Source organism: Mytilus edulis, chromosome 7 (assembly GCF_963676685.1).
Source record: "Mytilus edulis chromosome 7, xbMytEdul2.2, whole genome shotgun sequence".
NCBI lineage: Eukaryota > Metazoa > Mollusca > Bivalvia > Mytilida > Mytilidae > Mytilus > Mytilus edulis.
This window is the reverse complement of record NC_092350.1, coordinates 30,300,943-30,323,245: the sequence shown is the minus strand read 5'-3', so window position 1 is coordinate 30,323,245 and position 22,303 is coordinate 30,300,943. Positions and strand designations below refer to the sequence as shown.

General features: G+C 33.0%; 1 protein-coding gene across 3 annotated transcripts; it reads left to right on the top strand.

The window, feature by feature from the left end:
* The first annotated feature begins 255 nt into the window (after positions 1-255).
* LOC139482845 (uncharacterized) lies at positions 256-21,782 on the top strand. Of its 3 annotated transcripts, none has more exons than XM_071266887.1 (5): positions 256-381; positions 1,047-1,204; positions 17,258-17,353; positions 20,728-20,913; positions 21,529-21,782. In XM_071266887.1, the coding sequence occupies exons 1-5, from the start codon at positions 370-372 to the stop codon at positions 21,722-21,724; spliced, it is 648 nt and encodes a 215-aa protein (XP_071122988.1). In that variant the 5' UTR covers positions 256-369; the 3' UTR covers positions 21,725-21,782. The 3 variants fall into 3 exon arrangements, with proteins under 3 accessions (XP_071122988.1, XP_071122987.1, XP_071122985.1); XM_071266886.1 differs by lacking the exons at positions 17,258-17,353; positions 20,728-20,913 and adding exons at positions 4,421-4,516; positions 5,905-6,090; XM_071266884.1 differs by lacking the exons at positions 17,258-17,353; positions 20,728-20,913; positions 21,529-21,782 and adding exons at positions 4,421-4,516; positions 5,905-6,090; positions 9,359-9,573.
* The last annotated feature ends 521 nt before the right edge of the window (positions 21,783-22,303 follow it).

Genomic DNA, 22,303 nt, shown 5'->3' with positions numbered 1-22,303 from the left:
AAAAATTTCATTGAAAACGATTTACATAGTTCCTGCTTCAAGCAGATGGTACAGTGAAAATAACGTCGTCTACAAGTCAAAAGTACACAAGGATTTGTGCGTTTATTATTTATAGATATACTGTATTGCATATTCTACATTATATATGCAGTGTTCAAATTCCTAGCTAAATGAATAAATTACTTATATTAATACGTAAGTCATAATATATTAGATATATGAGAATTTATAAATTACAAATCAACCGTATGTAGTTAAGATGATTTACTTTACAACAAAGTTCATATCCTGCAACAGTTTGAACAAGCACATTAGGTATGAAAATAAACATGCATAAATTCACAAAAGTAGAAAAAGAAACGAGACATTATGCATTTGAAGGTAAGAATTTTTACTTAATTTTCTGATTTGTATTTGATAATCTAGATATACTTTTTAAAATTTGAAATAAAGTTTTGTACAAAGTACCGTTCATGAACATATGATATCAAATTATCGCCTTAAATGTGACTGAAATATTGCCCACTAGACGATATTTAATCGGAGCTCTCAGTTTATCGTTTTATATAATTTAATTACTTTTTAATATAACTGGTTGAAGTGGTATGATTGTAAGACAATGAGGGCTAATGTGCATGACTGAAGAACTACCTAAGCTAACAAAATCAGATCACATGAACACAGAAAGGGTCAATGATTACAAGAGCATAATTATCCAAAGAGTAAAACTTGTGTTCCATATTCTTTTTTTTTAAGAGTAGACAAAATGGGTAGCTGTTCATGATACTAGAAGTCGCAGTATTGTATTACAGCTAAAAAATGTGTATGGTCAAGGCTCCGTGTTGAAAGCCGTACTTTGACCTATAATTACATACTTTTTATACATTGTGTTTTGGATTGAGAGTTTTCTCATTGGCACTTTGACATATATTTTTATTTATATCTACATACCTTCTGTGTCGAAAAAAAACCGTCTCGTTTGATATATTATATGGTGTATATTCACTACCAATAGCCGGTAATAGGGAGTTTTCATTGTTTTTCAGGAATATGCAGTACTTTTATCAGTATTGTATAGTGTAGTTTATGTTGATGGCACTGAGAATAAATGCCTTCTCCCTAGTGAAAGGTCAACGCTAAGAAGTAACAGTGTGAAGGTTGATGAAAGACTCAAATTTTTACTGCCAAAGTTTTCTATGCCTAGGTATGTCTTTTACTGATTCTTCGAAATAATATAAAACAATACAAATATATCAACAATACCTAAGAAAAAAATGAAAGGATTTGCAGCTGATGGAAAATCAAACATAGAAAATGTAACACATTGATAAATTACAAAGACAAGACTACTAGAAATATATCAAGTCGCGATTCTCAACAGTTTCCCACAACACTAACTGACGCAAGGCACATACAAAGAACACACCTATTTCTCGATCATTGAAAAGAAAAGTTGGAGGCTGTCTTCCTTACGTCTAAAAATCATTATTTAAGAGAAATAGTTTCAACCCCCGAATATTAACGTTTAAAATTGTATCTATCAACTGAATCAATTGGAGAAATACTGTATTACACTCGATGTACATAGTGTTATAATCTATATTAACTAGACCTTAAGCGAGTATATAAACCGCACAACACCAATAAGAAGAAAACATGGTGTATAGAGTTTTCTTGGCGAAATTAATGATAATTCTTTTTTATTCTTCGGAAATAAGCCTCGAAAAAGATACCAAGAAAACCATTTATCCATCAACCTTAAGTAATTCATTTCATAATAAAAATTCCTCCTCATTACGTACATTACGTAATTTTTACTCTTTTAAGTCCGAACATAAGCAAAACCAAGATAGCTAGGTTCAAATATTAAGATATATATCTATCATTAAAATGAATACGACTTTTGTTTCTAGTATTTGGTGATCACTGTGTTTTTAAGCCTGTATAAAACAAAAGAAGATGTGGCATGATTGTCAATGAAATAACTCTCCACAAGAAACCAAATGACACTATATGTCACCGTACAGCTTTCAACAATGCGCAAACCAAATACTCATTATAGGCCCCGAAATGACAAATGTAAAACAATTGAAAATTGGTAACTAACAGTCCAATTTATGAAGAAAAGAAATGAACGAAAACAATATGTTACACAGCAACAAACGACAACCACTGAATTAAAGGCTCCTGACTTGGGAAAGGCACATACACACACTATGTTGCAGGGTTAAACATGTAAACGGGCACTCAACTCTCTCCCTAACCTGGGACAGTGGTATAACAGTACAACATAAGAACGAACAATAAAATCAGTTGAAAAAGGTTTAACTCATTAGATGGGTACAAACATAAATACATCTAAAAAAAGACACTTAATTACATATATGAGAGTACTCAAATTTCAAAAACAACCATAATTTCATTTAAAAATTGAATTTTGTTATTCTAAATATATGTTTTTTCTTGATAAAATTATATTCATCATTTGCTAATCGATTATGTTAGAATAAGATTTTGTTATTGAATTTGCGTGTTTGCATATGCCAATATAGACATGTAATGTTGGAGAATCTTATTCGTTCTATCCCCAGTCTCACTTCATTAGGAGTTTTTGTAATTCCTATGTTATTTCCATGCTTGTCTGTGGGTTTCAGTGGACTTTATTTCGGAATTGTAACATGCTTAATTCTTCCTGGTTCAACTGAGAACATGATAAATCCTAGTTGTCAATATTATTCTTTTATTATACAGTAGGTTAAATGTCCCATTTTACACCCTTACTCGAACAATGCTTGCAAAATGAGAAGCGTTACAAATATATATACACATTGACGTTGACATTGAGCACCTAGTTACAACAAGGATTTTCTTTTTTATGCCCCACCTACGGGCATTATGTTTTCTGGTCTGTGGCTCCGTTCGTCTGTTCGTGCGTCTGTGCGTCCGTCCGTTCAGGTTAAAGTTTTTGGTCAAGGTAGTTTTTGATGAAGGTGAAGTCCAATCATTTGAAACTTAGTACACTTGTTGCTTATGATAATTATCATCTTTTTAATTTTAAAGCCAAATTAGTCTTTTGAACCCAATTTTACGGTCCACTGAACATAATAAAAGAAAGTGGGAGTTTAAGGTTAAAGTTTTTGGTCAAGGTAGTTTTTGATGAAGTTTAAGTCCAATCAACTTGAAACTTAGTACACATGTTCCATATGATATGATCTTTATAATTTAAATGCCAAATTAGATTTTTTACCCAATTTCACGGTCCATTGAACATGTAAAATGATAGTGCGAGTGGGGCATCCGTGTACTTTGGACACATTCTTGTTAGATAGTATAATAACTATTGCATTGTTTACATGCGAATATCAGTAGCATTTATACTGTATTAATCCTTTTTGGCTCATCAGCCAAAAAGGGCCAAGTGAGCATTTCTCTTCACTTGGCGTTCGTCGTCCGGCTTCCGTCGACATCCGTTTGTGTCTGCTAACTTTTACAAAAATTTTCTCCTGTAAAACTACTTGTCAAATTCATTCATTTAGTACATTCATCATTGAGGTATCTCGTATAAAACATATTTCTAATGTTTGTGTTATGTTTACTATGGTTTGTCTGTTGGTCTTTTACTTTTTAGCCAGTTTATTTTCGACTTATGAGTTTGAGTGTCCCTCTGGTACCTTTCGTCCATCTTTTATAGACAGTATTAGTACTAGAATCGGAATGAATTGATTGCCCTCAAATAAAAATTTCATACACTTTTTTGTTTTGTTTTTTGGTAAAAAAAAAAAAAAAAAAAAATATCGATAGAAATTATAAACAGAAAAAATTATCAGTAATACAAAATCAACTAAAACAAGAATTTTGTCATGAATTCTATTCTATGTTAGAGAGTGTCGATAGTTCAAAGTGCATATAGACCATGGTGAACGACGAAAACTCATTACAGCCTCTTGCTTTTTGTATGACTTGTTTGTCTAGGGGAGGAAAAGTTTTATTCAAACTCGGAATTAATCATTCAATATTATTTGTATGCCCCACCTACGATAGTAGAGGGGCATTATGTTTTCTGGTCTGTGCGTCCGTTCGTCCGTCTGTTCGTTCGTCCGTTCGTTCGTCCGTCTGTCCCGCTTCAGGTTAAAGTTTTGGTCGAGGTAGTTTTTGATGAAGTTGAAGTCCAATCGACTTCAAACGTAGTATACATGTTCCCTATGATATGATCTTTTAAATTTTAATGCCAAATTAGAGGGTTTGTCCCAATTTCACGGTCCACTGAACATAGAAAATGATAGTGCGAGTGGGGCATTCGTGTACTGGGGACACATTCTTGTTTTCTGAGTTTTATTATGCAAAATGAAAGAAACTAATTTGTTCGAATTCGTATTTGACGAATAAAAAAGGACTTAAATGTGCATTAAATAAATTACAGACAAGTTAAAAAGGCTGGGAGGGACGTCTTTAAAGGTAAATCTACCATTGCCTTGAAAATTCAGGCTGCATATGAACAGGCGGAGAGATACTGCGGGTAAGATATTAATATTTGATAAGCAATTAGAAGTGATAAAAGTTTTGAGTGAAATGTGATGATTTAAAATATTGTAGTTCTATCTGCTAATGACTTGTTTACTCAAAGGAATTACAATTCTCCCAAACTTGCTACAATGTACGATGAACCAGAGGAATATAATTCCATCCCTATCATTGCTTGATTAATTAATTGCTGGTTATCAGTTGATTAACGTCCAGTGGCAAGTAGTTCATGCATGTTCAAGACAAATTGAATCCTTGATTTAGAGTAAATCATTATAACTTGTACATCTTGAGTGTTTGTTTATATTCATTGTAGGTTAAACTATAGTATACCAAAAATTAATAATAACTTTGACAACGCAGATGAAGTCACCGTACCTAATTGAGGGTCACTCCCTATGTATGGATGAGCCACTGATATAGGTCACTATTCTCAGCTTCATAATAAATGACTGATATATGATAGAACTGTTACACTAGTCAACGGAATTAGGAATGTTAGTGTCTCTCTCCATGGAATATAAGATCAAATTCTTGAAGTGAACTATCTGTAATCATTAATATTCAAATTTCGAATGATTTTGTCGGAATTTGGAAATCAATCTACGAGTCAAACAAAATTAGTAAACAGTGTTTATACTTCTCTGAAAGTTATGATAATCAAGTTTTAGAATCACACTGTTCCAATAAATAGTATCATGTTTATTAATGAAAGTGAATTGTTGCTTAAAGTTGACATATATACAATTTTATTGAATAATACAAAAAGCTAGTATGATTTATGACTTAATTTCAGTTGCGCTGAATTACATAATTTACTAAAAATGTAGATGTCCAATTCGAATAATGAGTCTTTTGTAAATGAAACGCATGTCTGGCGTTCAAAAGTATAAAGCCTGGTATTTTTAAGACAATTCACAAATAATAGCATGTTTGACAATTTTCTGACCTCCACACTTGAATGTATAAACGAATTTAGTTATATAAAGGGTAGCTATGTTTCTGAGACAGACAAAGAACGACACACTGATATAAAATTGATTGTTGGTGTTTGAACGCCACTTTTAAGCCCCACATTTTGGCTAAATCATGGTTTCATTCAGCTTTTATTGATGGAGGAAGCCGGAGTTCCCGGAGTAAATCACCGACCTTTGATAGGAAAACTGATAATCCTATTCAGGAATTAAGACTAGAGTCGTGTGCACCCGCATGGACGGGGTTCGAACTCACATCCTCAGTGTTGACTGGATAGTGATTACAGTTGTAACTACTAAAACCGCTTAGCCACCGAGGCTCCTCAATAATCTAAGACACGAATCTACTAAATGCATAATTTATTAAGAACGCTATGTTGTCATCAATCTTATTTTATTTATTTGCAAGAAAACCTCGTTACACGACAAAATTCCCAGGTTTTGCCTTGAAGGACTTTGATAAAAAGAGTGTGTGTGCTGGCTCGTGGGGCATTAGGAAAATTCAAACATATTATCAAGATCCGGATACTAATTGGCATTGCTGGACTCTTAGACCATTTGCAAAGTTGAACTGTCCAACTTACAACTGTAACAGGTGAGTTCGATCATGTATGCTTAAAAAACTAAACATAATACGTGACTTAAGTTCCATGATAACTCTCCGAGCATATAAGTTTTCCAATTTGTTTCGTCAACTATTATTTTTTGGTCTTTACATCCTTAAGAAATAGTTCAGGTTTTTAATTTTTCCCGCCACTATTAAATTTAGAAAACATTTCGAATTCTTATTTTCTATTTTCAATACCACTCGCATTAATGAATATGGTTAGAACATATAACGTTTAAACGAAATCGAAAAGTTATAAGAAGATTATAATAGTTATAACTGGAATTTCACTCATTCGTCACAATTCGGCCGGTTCCGTATCATAGTTAAAACTGGCATTTCACTCATTCGTCACAACTCGGCCGGTTCCGTATCATAGTTATAACTGGCATTTCACTCATTCGTCACAACTCGGCCGGTTCCGTATAATAGATATAACTGGCATTTCACTCATTCGTCACAACTCGGCCGGTTCCGTATAATAGCTATAACTGGCATTTCACTCATTCGTCACAACTCGGCCGGTTCCGTATAATAGCTATAACTGGCATTTCACTCATTCGTCACAACTCGGCCGGTTCCGTATAATAGCTATAACTGGCATTTCACTCATTCGTCACAACTCGGTCGGTTCCGTATAATAGCTATAACTGGCATTTCACTCATTCGTCACAACTCGGCCGGTTCCGTATAATAGCTATAACTGGCATTTCACTCATTCGTCACAACTCGGTCGGTTCCGTATAATAGCTATAACTGGCATTTCACTCATTCGTCACAACTCGGTCGGTTCCGTACCGTCATCTAAGAAAAAGTAGAGTAGCGGAATCACCTGAGAAATTTCGATTGCCGTTTCACTGTTATTTAAGGAATGACTTATGAATATGTAATATTTTTTCTGTCTGTAAAGAAATTACATAATAAAAAAAAATGTGGTGCACAACGCGGGTTATTTAAAGTGTGCCACTAGCGGATTTAGCCCCCCCCCCCCCCCCCCTCCGCTTAAAAATCTTGAAATAATTTTTGTATTTACCATTTCTTGTTTTAATGTTGTTATCTTTACTATAAATTGAATATCTAGCACTGAATAGGGTGACACGTTGTCGCTACACTCCTTTAAATATACACATGTCATAATTGCATTGGCCTGAGGGTAACTTGATAATTAGAGAATCAAAGGATATAATTAAGACAATCAAAGGCAGGTATCCCTGTATTTTAATACTTTGTTGGTTTAATGATTAAAACGACGTTTTTAGTAAGCTTGATTTGAAGAAAAATACTTTTTGACCATATCATATATTTTTAGTTTAAACAGTATTTATTAATGAAAAATGTCAAGACAAATATTACAATGTTACATAAAGTTCAAATATGGGATTCGGAAACAAGTTTGGAAAAACTTTTATAAATCCGTCTCCCTAAAAAAAACAAAAAAAAATCTATTTAACATACAATATTACGTGCCAACAGTATATTCATTTTATGGTAGCATATGATACATTGAATAAATAAACACACACACACACGCAAAAAAAAAAATAATAATAAAAAAAAATACAAAAAATACAAAACAAATAAAATAAAGGAAAACAATAAAAAGCGAGGGAAAAAAAACAAAAAAAACAAAAAAAAAACAAACGACAAAAACAGTCAACTCTTATTTACTTTTCTAGACAGTCACTGGAACCAACACACACGTTCGACCACAATCAATTACAACGGACAATCCACTCGATTTTACATCATATTTAAAAAAAAAAGTATAAGTATAAATATATAATATATATACATATACTAGATTTCAAAACGTTTTGTTTTATTTATGTATTCAGAAACTTTATATATTTTTGTTTATAGAAAATGACACTTGCTTAATCTAAGGATATTGCAAACTTTATCTCCTCATCTGTACCTAGTGCTTAAATGTATAGCATTCTAAATGAAAACTGGAATCCACCTAGTTATTTTCCCGACTAGATAAGGGGTGATACAGCAATTGTAAAACGGGTAGATACGATCTGTAATTAAATAATTAAACTAATCAAAAGTTTATTTAGAGTAACCATATGCCGGACGAACAAAAAGTGTGCCATTTATTGAAAAACATATGTTTGGTATAACAAGAAAACTTAAGTAGTGTTCAAAAACATTTCTCATCTCCCCACTCCACCTGCTTCCAGCTCTGTATCCGCGCCTGTGTGTGCACCATATATTTTTTTATGTTATTTCGAATAGGCAGATAAAAAGTAAAAACACAAAAATACTGAACTCCGAGGAAAATTCAAAAAGGAAAGTAAAAAAATCAACGGCAAAATCAAAAGTCCAAACACATCAAACGAATGGATAACAACTGTCATATTCCTGACTTGGTACAGGCATTTTCTAATGTAGAAAATGGTGGATTGAACCTGGTGTTATAGCTAGCTAAACCTCTCACTTATATGACAGTCGCATCAAATTCCATTACATTGTCAACGATGCGTGAACAAAACAAACACACTAAAAGAGTAAAAATGTCAAAAATAGGGGTACAGCAGTCAACATTGTGTTATCATCTTAATCACTATAAAAACAACAAATGTAACGAGGAAGCATAAAAAGGCATACATCAAATTTAACATCCTCATTTTGCTTTGTATAAAGTATTACAGTTATTTCTTATAATTTAATTTTAAACAACCATTTTTAATTGGAGATAACCATGAAAAAACGTTGATGACGTCACGGTCACATGACTTAATTATGTCTTTGGGCTGATAAACTAAACAACGTCAGTCAATCAGAAGACACGTTACATCCAAAATTAAATTATAAGACAATGCTCGAAACAATTGATACAGTTGACAATGTATGTTAACCTTTCCGGAGCACATCAGATCCCCCGGGTTTTTTTGGTGAGGTTCGTGTTGTTCAGTCTTCTTTTTTTCTATTTTGTGTTTTGTAGACTGTTTGTATTTTAATCGATTTTGTTATTTTGTGAAGGCATTTTCAATTTAAGTATATGGTATGCGTGCCATGGAAACACCTCCATCAGTTATCAAAGGGCTTAGAAGTCAGCAACAGTGTTATTGACTGATGCCTTTGGTATATCATGCCTATTTTTTAAGCAAATGATCGATGTAAAGACTTACTACAATCAACTTTTTTGTGCAAATATTTAAGGTACATAATCGAATTTCAAATTATCGTCAATCTAAGCTTTTTAAATTTTGATAATATTGTTTATGTGTATTTTTGGTTTTTTACTTTGCAGTGGTTTTTGCCAAGGACTTAAAGACAATACAACTTCACCAACGGTTACAAAGTACAGATGTGAAATCTCGGGATTTGTCGATATTCCATTTTATGTTTACTGTTACCCACCAAAAGGTGTTGGGTTCGAATTCAAACCCTACAAAATGGTAGTCTCCCGATGTTGTAATTGTTCCAAATTTACATGTTCTAAATAATAAAACGGATTTATTAGTATATTTCTCCATATATATTTGAATAAAAGAAATAAGTATATACATCCATTTTACAACAATTCACTAAGATACAATCAAAAAGAAACATCGTCCGTATCTCCAGATTCTAAAGTAGAAACTCGCGTCTAGCGTAAATACAAAACTTAATCATGGTATCTATGATGAGTTTATTTACAACCACTTGGTCGATGCCATTGCTGTTGGAGTTTTAATTCCCCGAGGGTGTCACCAGCCCAGAAGTCAGCACTTCTATGCTGACATGAATTATCATTGATATGGTCATATTTATAAACAAACTGTTTATAAAACTTTTTCATTTTTGAAATACTAAGGCTTTTCTACCTCAGGAAGAGATTACCTTAGCTGTATTTGACAAATCTTTTAGGAATGTTGGTCCTCAGTGCTATTCAACTTCGTACTTTATTTGGCCTTTTTAACTTTTTTTCTATTCGAGCGTCACTGATGAGTGTTTTGTATCTATAATGTGTTTATATTCAATATAATACATAGGCAATTCAAATTTAACGACAACAACTTCTTCATAGTCCATGAAGAAGAGGAAACCATCAAAGATATGCTAGGCCTATAAGATGTTATTCCAGACCTATATTGAGAACATTATTCAACAACTAGGTTTGGAACAACTAGACCACAATGAGGCATGCAATAATGTATTGATATACTAGTACTAACAAATCGTTTGATGTATTATTATTTAGAAAAGAGTTTACACTCTCGAATGGTTTGCCTGCATTTCTAACATTGATTTAAAGATGACAGTCTTTAAGGGGCATTAGCTATGAGAAATAGAAATAAAATGATTTGTTCTTGTTTAATCATTGATAAAAGTGAAATTGTGATATAATGATTCGCTTTTAGCAGCCAATTTGGTTTAGTATTGTCAAAATTCTTGTAAACTTTAATTAAACCCATAATCTACAGATGGGTTACGCATAAACTAGTCATATTCAGCTATGCAAATACAAAAGAATATCTACATTGGAAGTTAAATAAGTGCAAACCATTTGGCATTTGGTTGACTGATTCGATCTACAAAAAAATCATTCTTACACAGGAAAAAAAGATTTTAACATATTTTAACCTAAAATATGAATCAATCAGACCTAGAAAAATCCAATTACAAGAGTGTTCTATCAATTCATATCTATGTTTATATCAGATTAAATGACCGTCTCTAGTCTTCGGAGTTCACCTCGATGGTTAGTTAGATGGCGTCTAGAATAAAATACACACGAAATGCTGATTCTTATTGTCGAATCTCGACATCGTAAAACTATTTAAAAATTTTCATAATTTGGATATACGTTTTAGTGTCTTATTTATCAAATATGAGAATTTGAGTCATATCGGTGAACATGAATTTGAAAGGTAATGCCCTTTTAGGAATAACATTTTTATTACAAGTACCACGTACATTAACTTAACATTATGATTTATCAATGACATTTAGTTCAAGGTCAGATAAAGTCTGACAGACATACACATACACCTTACAATCATTTAATGCACCAACTAAAGTTAAACCTTCGTATTTAAGAAACAAACCAACTATTTCGTACACATACAAAAAAAACCAGCAGAAGTTTATTTTTCAATATCAGACTAAGTGCTTAAAGTATAATAGAAAAAGACCGCATCCCCTAAAGTTTATCCTTGGTCACTGATCCATTAAATAAGCCGAGATGAGCTCTGTTCGACGGACATGTTGACGTTGCAAGATGCCAATATACATCTATAGTTTTCATATCATTAATAATATTAAGTAAAAACGGGAAACACGAGTCAAGGACAATGGGGATACGAAAAAGATATTGTTTGAAACATAAGGTACTTGCATGCAAGATATTAAGCATCCAGCTTTTTTTTAATATAAAACTTTATACAAATGGACGCTCTAAGTTTACTTTGCGACTTAAACGATGTCTGGATAATGCTGTATCAACTAATAAATGATAAAGAATTGTCTATAAAATATGATACAATCTTTTAAAAACATGTTTATAAATTTATATCAACCAATGCTGTGTCAACTTAAACTACAAACCCAATTTGGTGGTATTTTGGGTGTGTAGTCTGTTATAAAGTATAACATAAGTTGTTAAGTTTTTGTCTCTGATAAGATCCGGTTTTCAATTTGTTAGCTTAGTTTTAATGGACCTTTTTTTTCTCAGAGACTTATATTTAAAGAACAAAAGGGCGGCGAAAGATAACACGCAGAGGGACATTGAAACTCATTTTAGGCGAAAATAAACTGGAAACGCCATCACCTAAACAACATAACATAACAAATCTGCGATAAATATATAGTTGATATATACAAGAAAGCGGTCTCTGTTTATGTTGTCTCTTCAAAGAAAATATAACTTTTCAAATAAAACATTAATAATATATTAAAAAAGAGCTTTTGTCAATATAAGTTAGTAAGCACCAAGACCAAATGTGTCATTTGCAATATCAATGTGCGATATTTTTTTATGACCCATAGTTTTCCAATTTTTGTCAGTATTCAAAATTCAATAACAAACATAAATTTGACACAAACATCTTTTATCTATATATCCAATGTTCCACCTGTTGAAATACATATGTGATAATGTCATCATTTTCTATGATCAATAATGTAAATCAGTTGTAAGACATAATGCGTTATTTCGCTAAGATTTGGTTTTACTTTATTTTTGCTGTGTATATTTAAATTGCAAAATAAAGATGTTAGTTATGTAAATGTGAAATAAGCTAACAAAACATATTGTATTTTGCAAATTTTGATTACATAGAAACTGTTCTGATCGTTATTGTTTTTACGTTATTCTGTACAAGCAACATTTATGTATTTATTTATGATGTTCCTGTTTCGGTTAGATATATATATAGGAAGATGTGGTATGAGTGCCAATAAGAAAACTCTCCATCCAAGTCACAATTTATGAAAGTAAATTATTATAGGTCGAGGTACGGTCTTCAACACGGAGCCTAGGCTCACACCGAACAGCAAGCTATAAAGAGCCCCAAATATTACTAGTGTAAAACCATTCTGTAAAGTCAAATTGTTTGATTTCGAAAAATTATAAAATTGCCTCTCCATTACATTATTGTCATGAAAATTGTTTGGACGAGTATTTTGAAAATAGTTGTATTAAGTTCGAGATTGCATGTTAGTTACATGGCGCGTCACTGTTTTTGGTATGATGTGATGTCTGAGTTGATGGAAGATGGTCGTTGTTGTTCTGCGGTTTGAATGTTTAGCGTTACTCTGGGATTAATGTTCTTCCGTATGTTTTTGCTGTATTTCTGCCACGTAGTGTTGTCATTTTAGCGATATATTTTAACATTGTCATAAAACAGGAGATTTGACTAGCCATTAAATCAGGTTCAACGCATCATATTTTTCTAATAACGTCCTATACCGAGTCAGAAATATGGAAGTTGTAATCAAATAGTTCGTTTCTGACTATGTATGTTGGCATTTTTTTTTTGTTGCACTTCTGTGTTTATGTTCTTCCTGTGTTTCCCTCTTATTGTTGATGCGTTTCCTTCGGTTGTAGTATGTAACACGGGCTGGTTTTCCCTAAATCGATTTTTGACTTTTGAACACCGGTTTAGTATTGTTGCCTTTATTTACGTCACTGTTTAATAGCTTGAACCATAGCAAAACGACTTGGGATGTTTATGAGGCCAAACAGTAAGCTATTACAGATACAATAGCATATACAAACAATCAATTTTTCCATTCTTAGATCTTGCGTGATTGTTTTGTTTATTTATCATATGTCACTGTTACTACATTGTTACATGTTTTATTATCGCTTGTTGTTGAAAAATTTCGTAAACTTAAAGATGATTTTACGAGATATATTCTACCAGTGGTGTTAACCAGATGTGGATTCTCAAAAAATCTGAAGATCTACTGCTTAGCTTATATCACATTCTCTGCAATTTTGCAGCAGCATTAAAACTTTTGCTTTTTCTACGCTTTACAATATTGTTCTCCATGCTCAATTATTGAAAGATCGACTCCATCATCTCATTAGCAGAAAAAATGGGAATCGTAGATACAAATGTTGTTGTGAAGAACAATACCGAAATTACCAGAACGTATACTAAAGAGGATATTATCCTAAAGCTGGACTTTTTGATTGACAAAATATTTGTTGAGTTTGGAGAGTTGATATTTTTTTTAATGTTTGCAAAAGTATGAATTATTCTAAATACTAAGGATTTTCTTATCACAGGCATAGACAACCTTAGCCATATTTGGCACAACTTTTTGGGATTTCGGATCATCAATGCTCTTTAACTTTTTACTTGTTTGGCTTTCTTAGTATTTTGATCTGAGCGTCTTATGTAGACGAAACGCGTGTCTGGCGTATTAAATTATTAATCTGGTACCTTTGAAAACTATTAGCATGTCAAAATGTATTATTATATTGGTTATTTGTGTGTGTTTTCTGTCCTGAATGTTCTTGCGTTTATTTGTACTGTAGTTCTGTCACGTAATGTTGTCATTTTAGTGTTATATCTAACATTGCCATAAAAGCGCAAGGTTTGTCTAGCCACACAACCAGGTTCAACCCACAGTATTTTCTTGAAATGTCCTGTACCAAGTCAGGAAAATGGCAGTTGATATCTTATAGTTCGTTTCTGTGTGTGTTGCATTGTCTTTTGTTTTTTGTTCCACTTCAGTGTTTCTATTGTTTCGTTGTTTTTTCTCTTGTAATTGATATGTTTCACTCGGTTTAGCTTGTAACCCGGATTTTTTTCTATCAATCGATTTAATACTTTCGAACAGTGGTATACTACTGTTGCCTTTATTTCTAACAAATATGAAATATAAAAAAAACTGACAAAGCTCTTCACTGTTTATTATGCAATTTCAACCTGGTTTTTTTTAAACTTTCATATATGGGTCAATATCTTTAATTGTTTTTACATAGGCGGTAATGGTTACGTTTTTTCCTGTAACTCAGTCCAAATCGTAAACTTGGATATGTATGATAGCTCGTTTCGAAGCCGTGATATTTTCACATATGTGGTTAAATTTTCGTAAATTATCAAACCCCGAGAATCCTTTCGTGATGCGGCTCCTCGTGGTAAAAAAATACATTTTTTAACACAATAAGTTCTTTGAAAATTTAACACTTTGAACACATTTAATAGCTCCGTAGTTTTTACACATGTTCCCTACTTTCTAAATCAACACAAATTGTTAAGCTCAGTCACTTTTTTTATCATAGAAACGTGTCAAATATCACTATACAGAGATTTTTTGTTTACACACAACTTTTGATTCCTCATTTCAAGGCGCATTAGGGATATTGACCCTAATGATGTTATCAGCCTGCCTTTTGCAAGATCAATAGTGTAAATAAATTGTTCAACAGAATGTGTTATTTCACTAAGATTCGGTTTTACTTTATATTTCCGTTTCTCTTTCTATTTTCCTTTTTCATTATCGGTTTGACCTGCACTATGCCAAAAGCAAAATGTCTAAAGAAAAGAGTTTAAATAACAATCTTCTCGTTTCAACATCTAGGAAGGAAAATGTATTCAATTACATACACACAATTTGTTGTAGGGTTAAACATGTAAACGGGCGCTCAACTCTCTCCCTAACTTGGGACAGTGGTATAACAGTACAACATAAGAACGAACAATAAAATCAGTTGAAAAAGGTTTGTGTCATCAGATGGGTACAAACATAAATACATCTAAAAAAATACAGATTGGACGTGGGATGGTACTTGTACATCCCAACATCAAAAAGACACTTAATTACATATATGAGAGTACTAAAATTTCAAAAACAACCATAATTTCATTTAAAAATTGAATTTTGTTATTCTAAATATATGTTTTTTCTTGATAAAATTATATTCATCATTTGCTAATCGATTATGTTAGAATAAGATTGTGTTATTGAATTTGCGTGTTTGCATATGCCAATATAGACATGTAATGTTGGAGAATCTTATTCGTTCTATCCCCAGTCTCACTTCATTAGGAGTTTTTGTAATTCCTATGTTATTTCCATGCTTGTCTGTGGGTTTCAGTGGACTTTATTTCGGAATTGTAACATCTTTAATTCTACCTGGTTCAACTTAGAACATTATAAATCCTAGTTGTCAACATTATTCTTTTATTATACCAGGCGCGGATCCAGAGGGGGGGGGGGGGGGGTTTCCGGGGGTTGGAACCCCCCTTTTTTTTGGACGATCAATGCATTTGAATGGGGACATGTAGTTGGAACCCAACCCCCCCCCCCCCTTTGTCCTGGGCTACGAACCCCCCCCCCCCTTTTTTTAATGGCTGGATCCGCCCCTGTATACAGTAGGTTAAATGTCCCATTTTACACCCTTACTCGAACAATGCTTGCAAAATGAGAATCGTTACAAATATATATACACATTGACGTCGTGTTAGCAATTACAGACTCATTAGAGCACCTAGTTACACCAAGGATTTTCTTTTTTATGCCCTACCTACGATAGTAGAGGGGCATTATGTTTTCTGGTCTGTGGCTCCGTTCGTCTACAACTGTTCGTTCGTTCAGGTTAAAGTTTTTGGTCAAGGTAGTTTTTGATGAAGCTGAAGTCCAATCAACTTGAAACTTAGTACACTTGTTGCTTATGATATGATCTTTTTAATTTTAAAGCCAAATTAGTCTTTTGACCCCAATTTTACGGTCCACTGAATATAATAAAAGAAAGTGTGAGTTTCAGGTTAAAGTTTTTGGTCAAGGTAGTTTTTGATGAAGTTTAAGTCCAATCAACTTGAAACTTAGTACACATGTTCCATATGATATGATCTTTATAATTTAAATGCCAAATTAGATTTTTTACCCAATTTCACGGTCCATTGAACATGTAAAATGATAGTGCGAGTGGGGCATCCGTGTACTTTGGACACATTCTTGTTAGATAGTATAATAACTATTGCATTGTTTACATGCGAATATCAGTAGCATTTATACTGTATTAATCCTTTTTGGCTCATCAGCCAAAAAGGGCCAAGTGAGCATTTCTCTTCACTTGGCGTTCGTCGTCCGGCTTCCGTCGACATCCGTTTGTGTCTGCTAACTTTTACAAAAATTTTCTCCTGTAAAACTACTTGTCAAATTCATTCATTTAGTACATTCATCATTGAGGTATCTCGTATAAAACATATTTCTAATGTTTGTGTTATGTTTACTATGGTTTGTCTGTTGGTCTTTTACTTTTTAGCCAGTTTATGTTCGACTTCAGAGTTTGAGTGTCCCTCTGGTACCTTTCGCCTATCTTTTATATACAGTATTAGTAGTAGAATCGGAATTAATTGATTGTCCTCAAATAAAAATGTTCATACCTTTTTTGTTTTGTTTTGGTTAAAAAACAAAAAGATCAATAGAAACTATGAACAGAAAAATAATAAGCAATAGAAGATCATTAAAAACAGAGATTTTTTCATGATATCTATTCTAGTCCGCAGTGTTAGAGAGTGTCGATAGTAAAGTGCACATAGTTTTGTTTTATAACTTGTTTGACTAGTGTATTAAAAGTTGTATTCAAACTCAGAATTAATCATTCAATTTTTTTTCTGATTTATTATTCAGAATGAACGACACTAATGTGTTCGAAGTCGTATTTGATGAATAAAAAGAACTTAAATGTGCATTTAATAAATTACAGACAAGTTAAAAAGGCTGGGAGGGACGTCTTTAAAGGTAAATCTACCATTGCCTTAAAAATTCAGGCTGCATATGAACAGGCGGAGAGATACTGCGGGTAAGATATTAACATTTGATAAGCAATTAGAACAGTGATAAAAGTTTTTAGTGAAATATATTGATTTGAAATGTTGCAGTTCTGTCTTCTAGTTTTCTCAATGGAATAACAATGCTCCGAAACTTGCAACGGTGTGTCAGATGCAGACAATTCCATTCCTATATAAAAAAAAAATGTGGTATGATTGCCAAGGAGACAGCACTCCACAAGAGACCAAACTGACACAGAAATTAACAACTATAGGTCACCGTACAGCCTTTAACAATGAGCAAAGACCATGCCGCATAGTCAGCTATAAGAAGCCCCGAAATGACGATGTAAAACAATTCAAACGAGAAAACTAACTTCCTTATTTATGTACAAAAATTGAACGAAAAATAAATATATATCACATATAACAAACGACAACAACTGAATTACAAGCTCCTGACAGGCACATACATACATATTGTGGCGGGGTTAAACATGTTAGCGGGACCCCAACCTTCCTCTTAACATGGGACAGTGGTATAAAAGTACAACATAAGTACGAACTACACAAATCAGTTGAAAAAGGCTTAACTCATCAGATTGACAAAACTAATACAAGTGGACATGTCCGGGTACTTGCACATTCCAACAACAAAAAGACACTAGGTACAGATCTATAGTACTCGCAGTTAACTGACAACTAATAAAAAAAATAAAACATCTAACATCCAATGGATTTAGTGTAAAGACGTCATAAACAGTCAGAGAAAAAACATGACCTTGTGCAATGCCAAGATACAGGTTTTCACAGATTGTATCACTGCTTGATTGATAAATTGCTTATTGTCATTTGCTTAAAGTCCAATGGCAAGTAGTTCATGCATAGTCAGGACGATTCTTGCTTTAGAGTAAATCTATTTAACTTGAACATCTTGAGTGTTTTTTATATTCATGATAGATTATGTTGTTTGCACTATAGTATACCAAAAATGCATAACAACTTTGACAATAGTTATCAAAGGTACCAGGATTATAATTTAGTACGCCAGACGCGCGTTTCGTCTACATAAGACTCATCAGTGACTCTCATATCAAAATAGTTATAAACCAAACAAATACAAAGTTGAAGAACATTGAGGATCCAAAACTCTAAAAAGTTGTGCCAAATACGGCTAAGGTAATCTATGCCTGGGATAAGAAAATCCTTAGTTTTTCGAAAAATTCAAAGTTTTGTAAACAGGAAATTTATAAAAATGATCATATAATTGATATTCATGTCAACACCGCAATGCTGACTACTGGGCTGGTGATACCCTCGGGGACGAAACGTCCACCAGCAGAGGCATCGACCCAGTGGTGTAAATAGTTATCAAAGGTACCAGGATTATACAGATGAAATCAAAGTGTATACACAGTACCTTGTTCGGGGCCACTCACTATGTAATGAATGGTAGGAGGAACCAGTGGGGATATGTCACTACTTTCAGCTTCATAATACATGAATGATATACTAGTATGATAGAATTGTCAAACTAAAGCCCCGGTCACAACAGATCGTACGATTTTTTGTCGTGGAAGATCTATTAAATAGTTATCGCGGCACTGTCGCCAAGATGTCAAAAAATATTTTGAGTGGTCACATCAGCTACGTCATGTCTACGATGATTCTATTCAAATTTCAAATTATTTTGTCGTAATTTTGAAATCATTCTACGAGTCAAACAAAATTAATAGAAAAATTGTCAAACTTCTTGAAAAAGTTTTAATAATCAAGTTTTAGAATCACACTGTCCCCAAAAATGGTATGTGAATTAATGATAATGCACACTTGCTTTTAAAGAGGACATTTATAAATGATTTTATAGACGAAAGTTTAACCAGAAAATTCTGATGTTAAAAATAAAAAGAAGCCTTTATTAACAATCAGAGTTATGGAATGCTACAAGAAACTAGTATGGTTTATGTATAATGTTAAATATCAGTTGCGCTGACTTATATAGTTTTAAAGAATTTATTGTTTTAAAGATATTCATGCACTTAATGGAAGACCGTATTCAAAAAATGGATAAAATACAACAGTAAAATTGAGAATGGAAATGGGGAATGTGTCAAAGAGACAACAACCCAACCATAGAACAGACAACAGCAGACGGTCACCAACAGGTCTTCAATGCAGCGAGAAATTCCCGCACCCGGAGGCGTCCTTCAGCTGGCCCCTAAATATACATAGTTCATTTCCTGAAAATGTAGATACGAAAGTGATGTCAATTCGAATGATGGGTCTTTTGTAGACAAAATGCATGTCTTACGTTCAATCAGTAACGTAAATAAAGGCAACGAATTTACTATAGTGCCTAACAAGATTTTGTGAGGTAAACGAAATTGACTTTAAAACGATCGTATTGACTTTTGATGTGCAGAAATAGGCAGATCGGACATATTTTGACTTTAGTTACTTACTTCTTAAGTTTGGGATTAATTTTAATCAACATATTCCAATGAGACTGAAAAATGCTTTTTTTTTATTATGATAAATAATAATCTTACCTGCCGTAGTCGTGCGTAAAATATATTTCGGTATTTCTCTTACGAAAATGACTTGTTTAATGGAACAAAACGTATTATTTGTAAACTTTCTCTTTACTCTTCACAATAGGCTTTTAAAAAATAACCTTTCAACTGTATATTCCGAAAATTTTGTGAAAATCGAATAAGTGGCAATTCTTACCTTTCATACCTTAACTTTCATTGATAAAACATAATATTGACTCGTCCAGTGTCCAGTTTGAAGGTCATTTTAGTTACCGTACACATTCATGCACGTTCTAATTAATCAATAGTCATGTATGAAAAGCATAAACAAGTTTGAAGGTAAACTAATAACAACTTAATCCAATCAAATTGCCTACGATTCAATAACAATGACCAGTCCACATCATAAAAATGTATAGGGGTAAACTGGGTAGGGAGAAAATGTCAGATATATTAAGTTCATTATTTTGCAATAACGAGTAAAAATTTGTTAACCAATAGATTTGTTATAATTTCATAAACATGTCGTTATGTATTGGTATAGTTTTTGGATCTTTCATTAGCGTATTTAAGGCTGTAGAAAGTTTGGCCTTCAAAAGTCAACATAATCATTGACTTTATAAAGAAAATTCGCCTTTTTAAAACATTGAATGTTTCACAAATAATACGCGACAACAAAGCAAAATCATTTCTTAAAACACTGCAAAAAAAATAATTCTGATTGATGCAGTGGTATTGTCATAAATTGCACTGGAGTGAACAGTGGTACACCAAACGTCGAATTCCCTCACACAATGTTATCACACACTATAAATGTATAATTTATTAAGAAGGCTATGTTGTCATTCATCTTTATTTTATTTATTTACAAGAAAACCTCGTTACACGACAAAATTCCCAGGTTTTGCTTTGAAGGACTTTGATAAAAAGAGTGTGTGCGCCGGCTCGTGGGGCATTAGGAAAATTCAAACATATTATCAAGATCCGGATACTAATTGGCATTGCTGGACCCTTAGGCCATTTGCAAAGTTAAACTGTCCAACTTATAACTGTAACAGGTGAGTTCGAGCATGTATGCTTAAAAAACTAAACATAATACGTGACTTTAGTCCAACGATAACTCTCCGAGCATATTAGTTTTTCCAGTAACGGATTCACCCGAGAAATTTCGATTGCCATTTCATTGTTATAAGACAATGCTAGAAACAATTGATTCAATCAAACTGGAAATAAATTGTTGACAATGTCTAGAAACCTTGCCGAAGCAAATCAGATTCCCCGACTGATGACTGTGGTATATCATATAGGTATAGGAAGATGTGTTATGAGTGCCAGTGAGACAACTCTCCATCCAAATAACAATTTAAAGAAAGTAAACCATTATAGGTCAAGGTACGGCCTTCAACACAGAGACTTGGCTCACACAGAACAGCAAGCTATAAAGGGCCCCAAAAATTGCTAATGTAAAACCATTCAAACAGGAAAACCAACGGTCTAATCTATATAATATCATGCCTATTTTTTAAAGCAAATAATCGAAGCAAAGACGTACTTCAATCAACTTTTTGTGCAAATATTTAAGGTACATAATCGAATTTCAAATTGTCGTCAATCTAAGCTTTTTATTAAAGTTTTGATAAATTGTTAATGTTTTTTTTTTTTTTACTTTGCAGTGGTTTTTGCCAAGGACTTAAAGACAAAACAACTTCACCAACGGTTACAAAGTACAGATGTGAAATCTCGGGATTTGTCGATATTCCATTTTATGTTTACTGTTACCCCCCAAAAGGTGTTGGGTTCGAATTCAAACCCTACAAAATGGTAGTCTCCCGATGTTGTAATTGTTCAAAATTTACATGTTCTAAATAATAAGATGAATTTCTTAGTATATTTCTATATATATATAAGAAGAATAAAAGAAATAAGTATATGCATCCATTATACAATCAAAAAGAAACATCATCTGTATCTCTGGATACAAAGTATAATCTAATGATTCACTATAGATCTCAATTAGATGCAGCAAAGTACTAAACTGGTATATGAAGCTATGCCCAATTGTACCTAGTGAATTGTTCTCTAATTTAGATCACTATTGGAGAAATCGTGTATCTCAACTGTAGAGCCAAAAGCAACATGAAATCATAAATGTCTTCTACAACTATCACTATACCAACCGGTCTCCCTTGCACAATTAACACAATTAAACTCCAGTTTTACATAGGCAAACTTCTTTATAGTACATGATGAAGAAGAAACTCATAAAAGATATTCCAGGCCTATAAAAAAGGGGCGAAAGATACCAGAGGGACAGTCAAACTCATAGATCGAAAATAAACTGACAACGCCATGGCTAAAAAGGAAAAAGACAAACAAACAAATAATAGTACACAAGACACAACATAGAAAACTAAAGAATAAGCAACGCGAACCCCACCGAAAAATGGG

Coding starts and splice junctions, on each gene's coding strand:
- LOC139482845 (XM_071266887.1), top strand. Junction 17,354..20,727: donor CAGGCGGAGAGATACTGCGG/GTAAGATATTAA, acceptor TTTATTTACAAG/AAAACCTCGTTACACGACAA. Junction 20,914..21,528: donor CCAACTTATAACTGTAACAG/GTGAGTTCGAGC, acceptor TTTACTTTGCAG/TGGTTTTTGCCAAGGACTTA.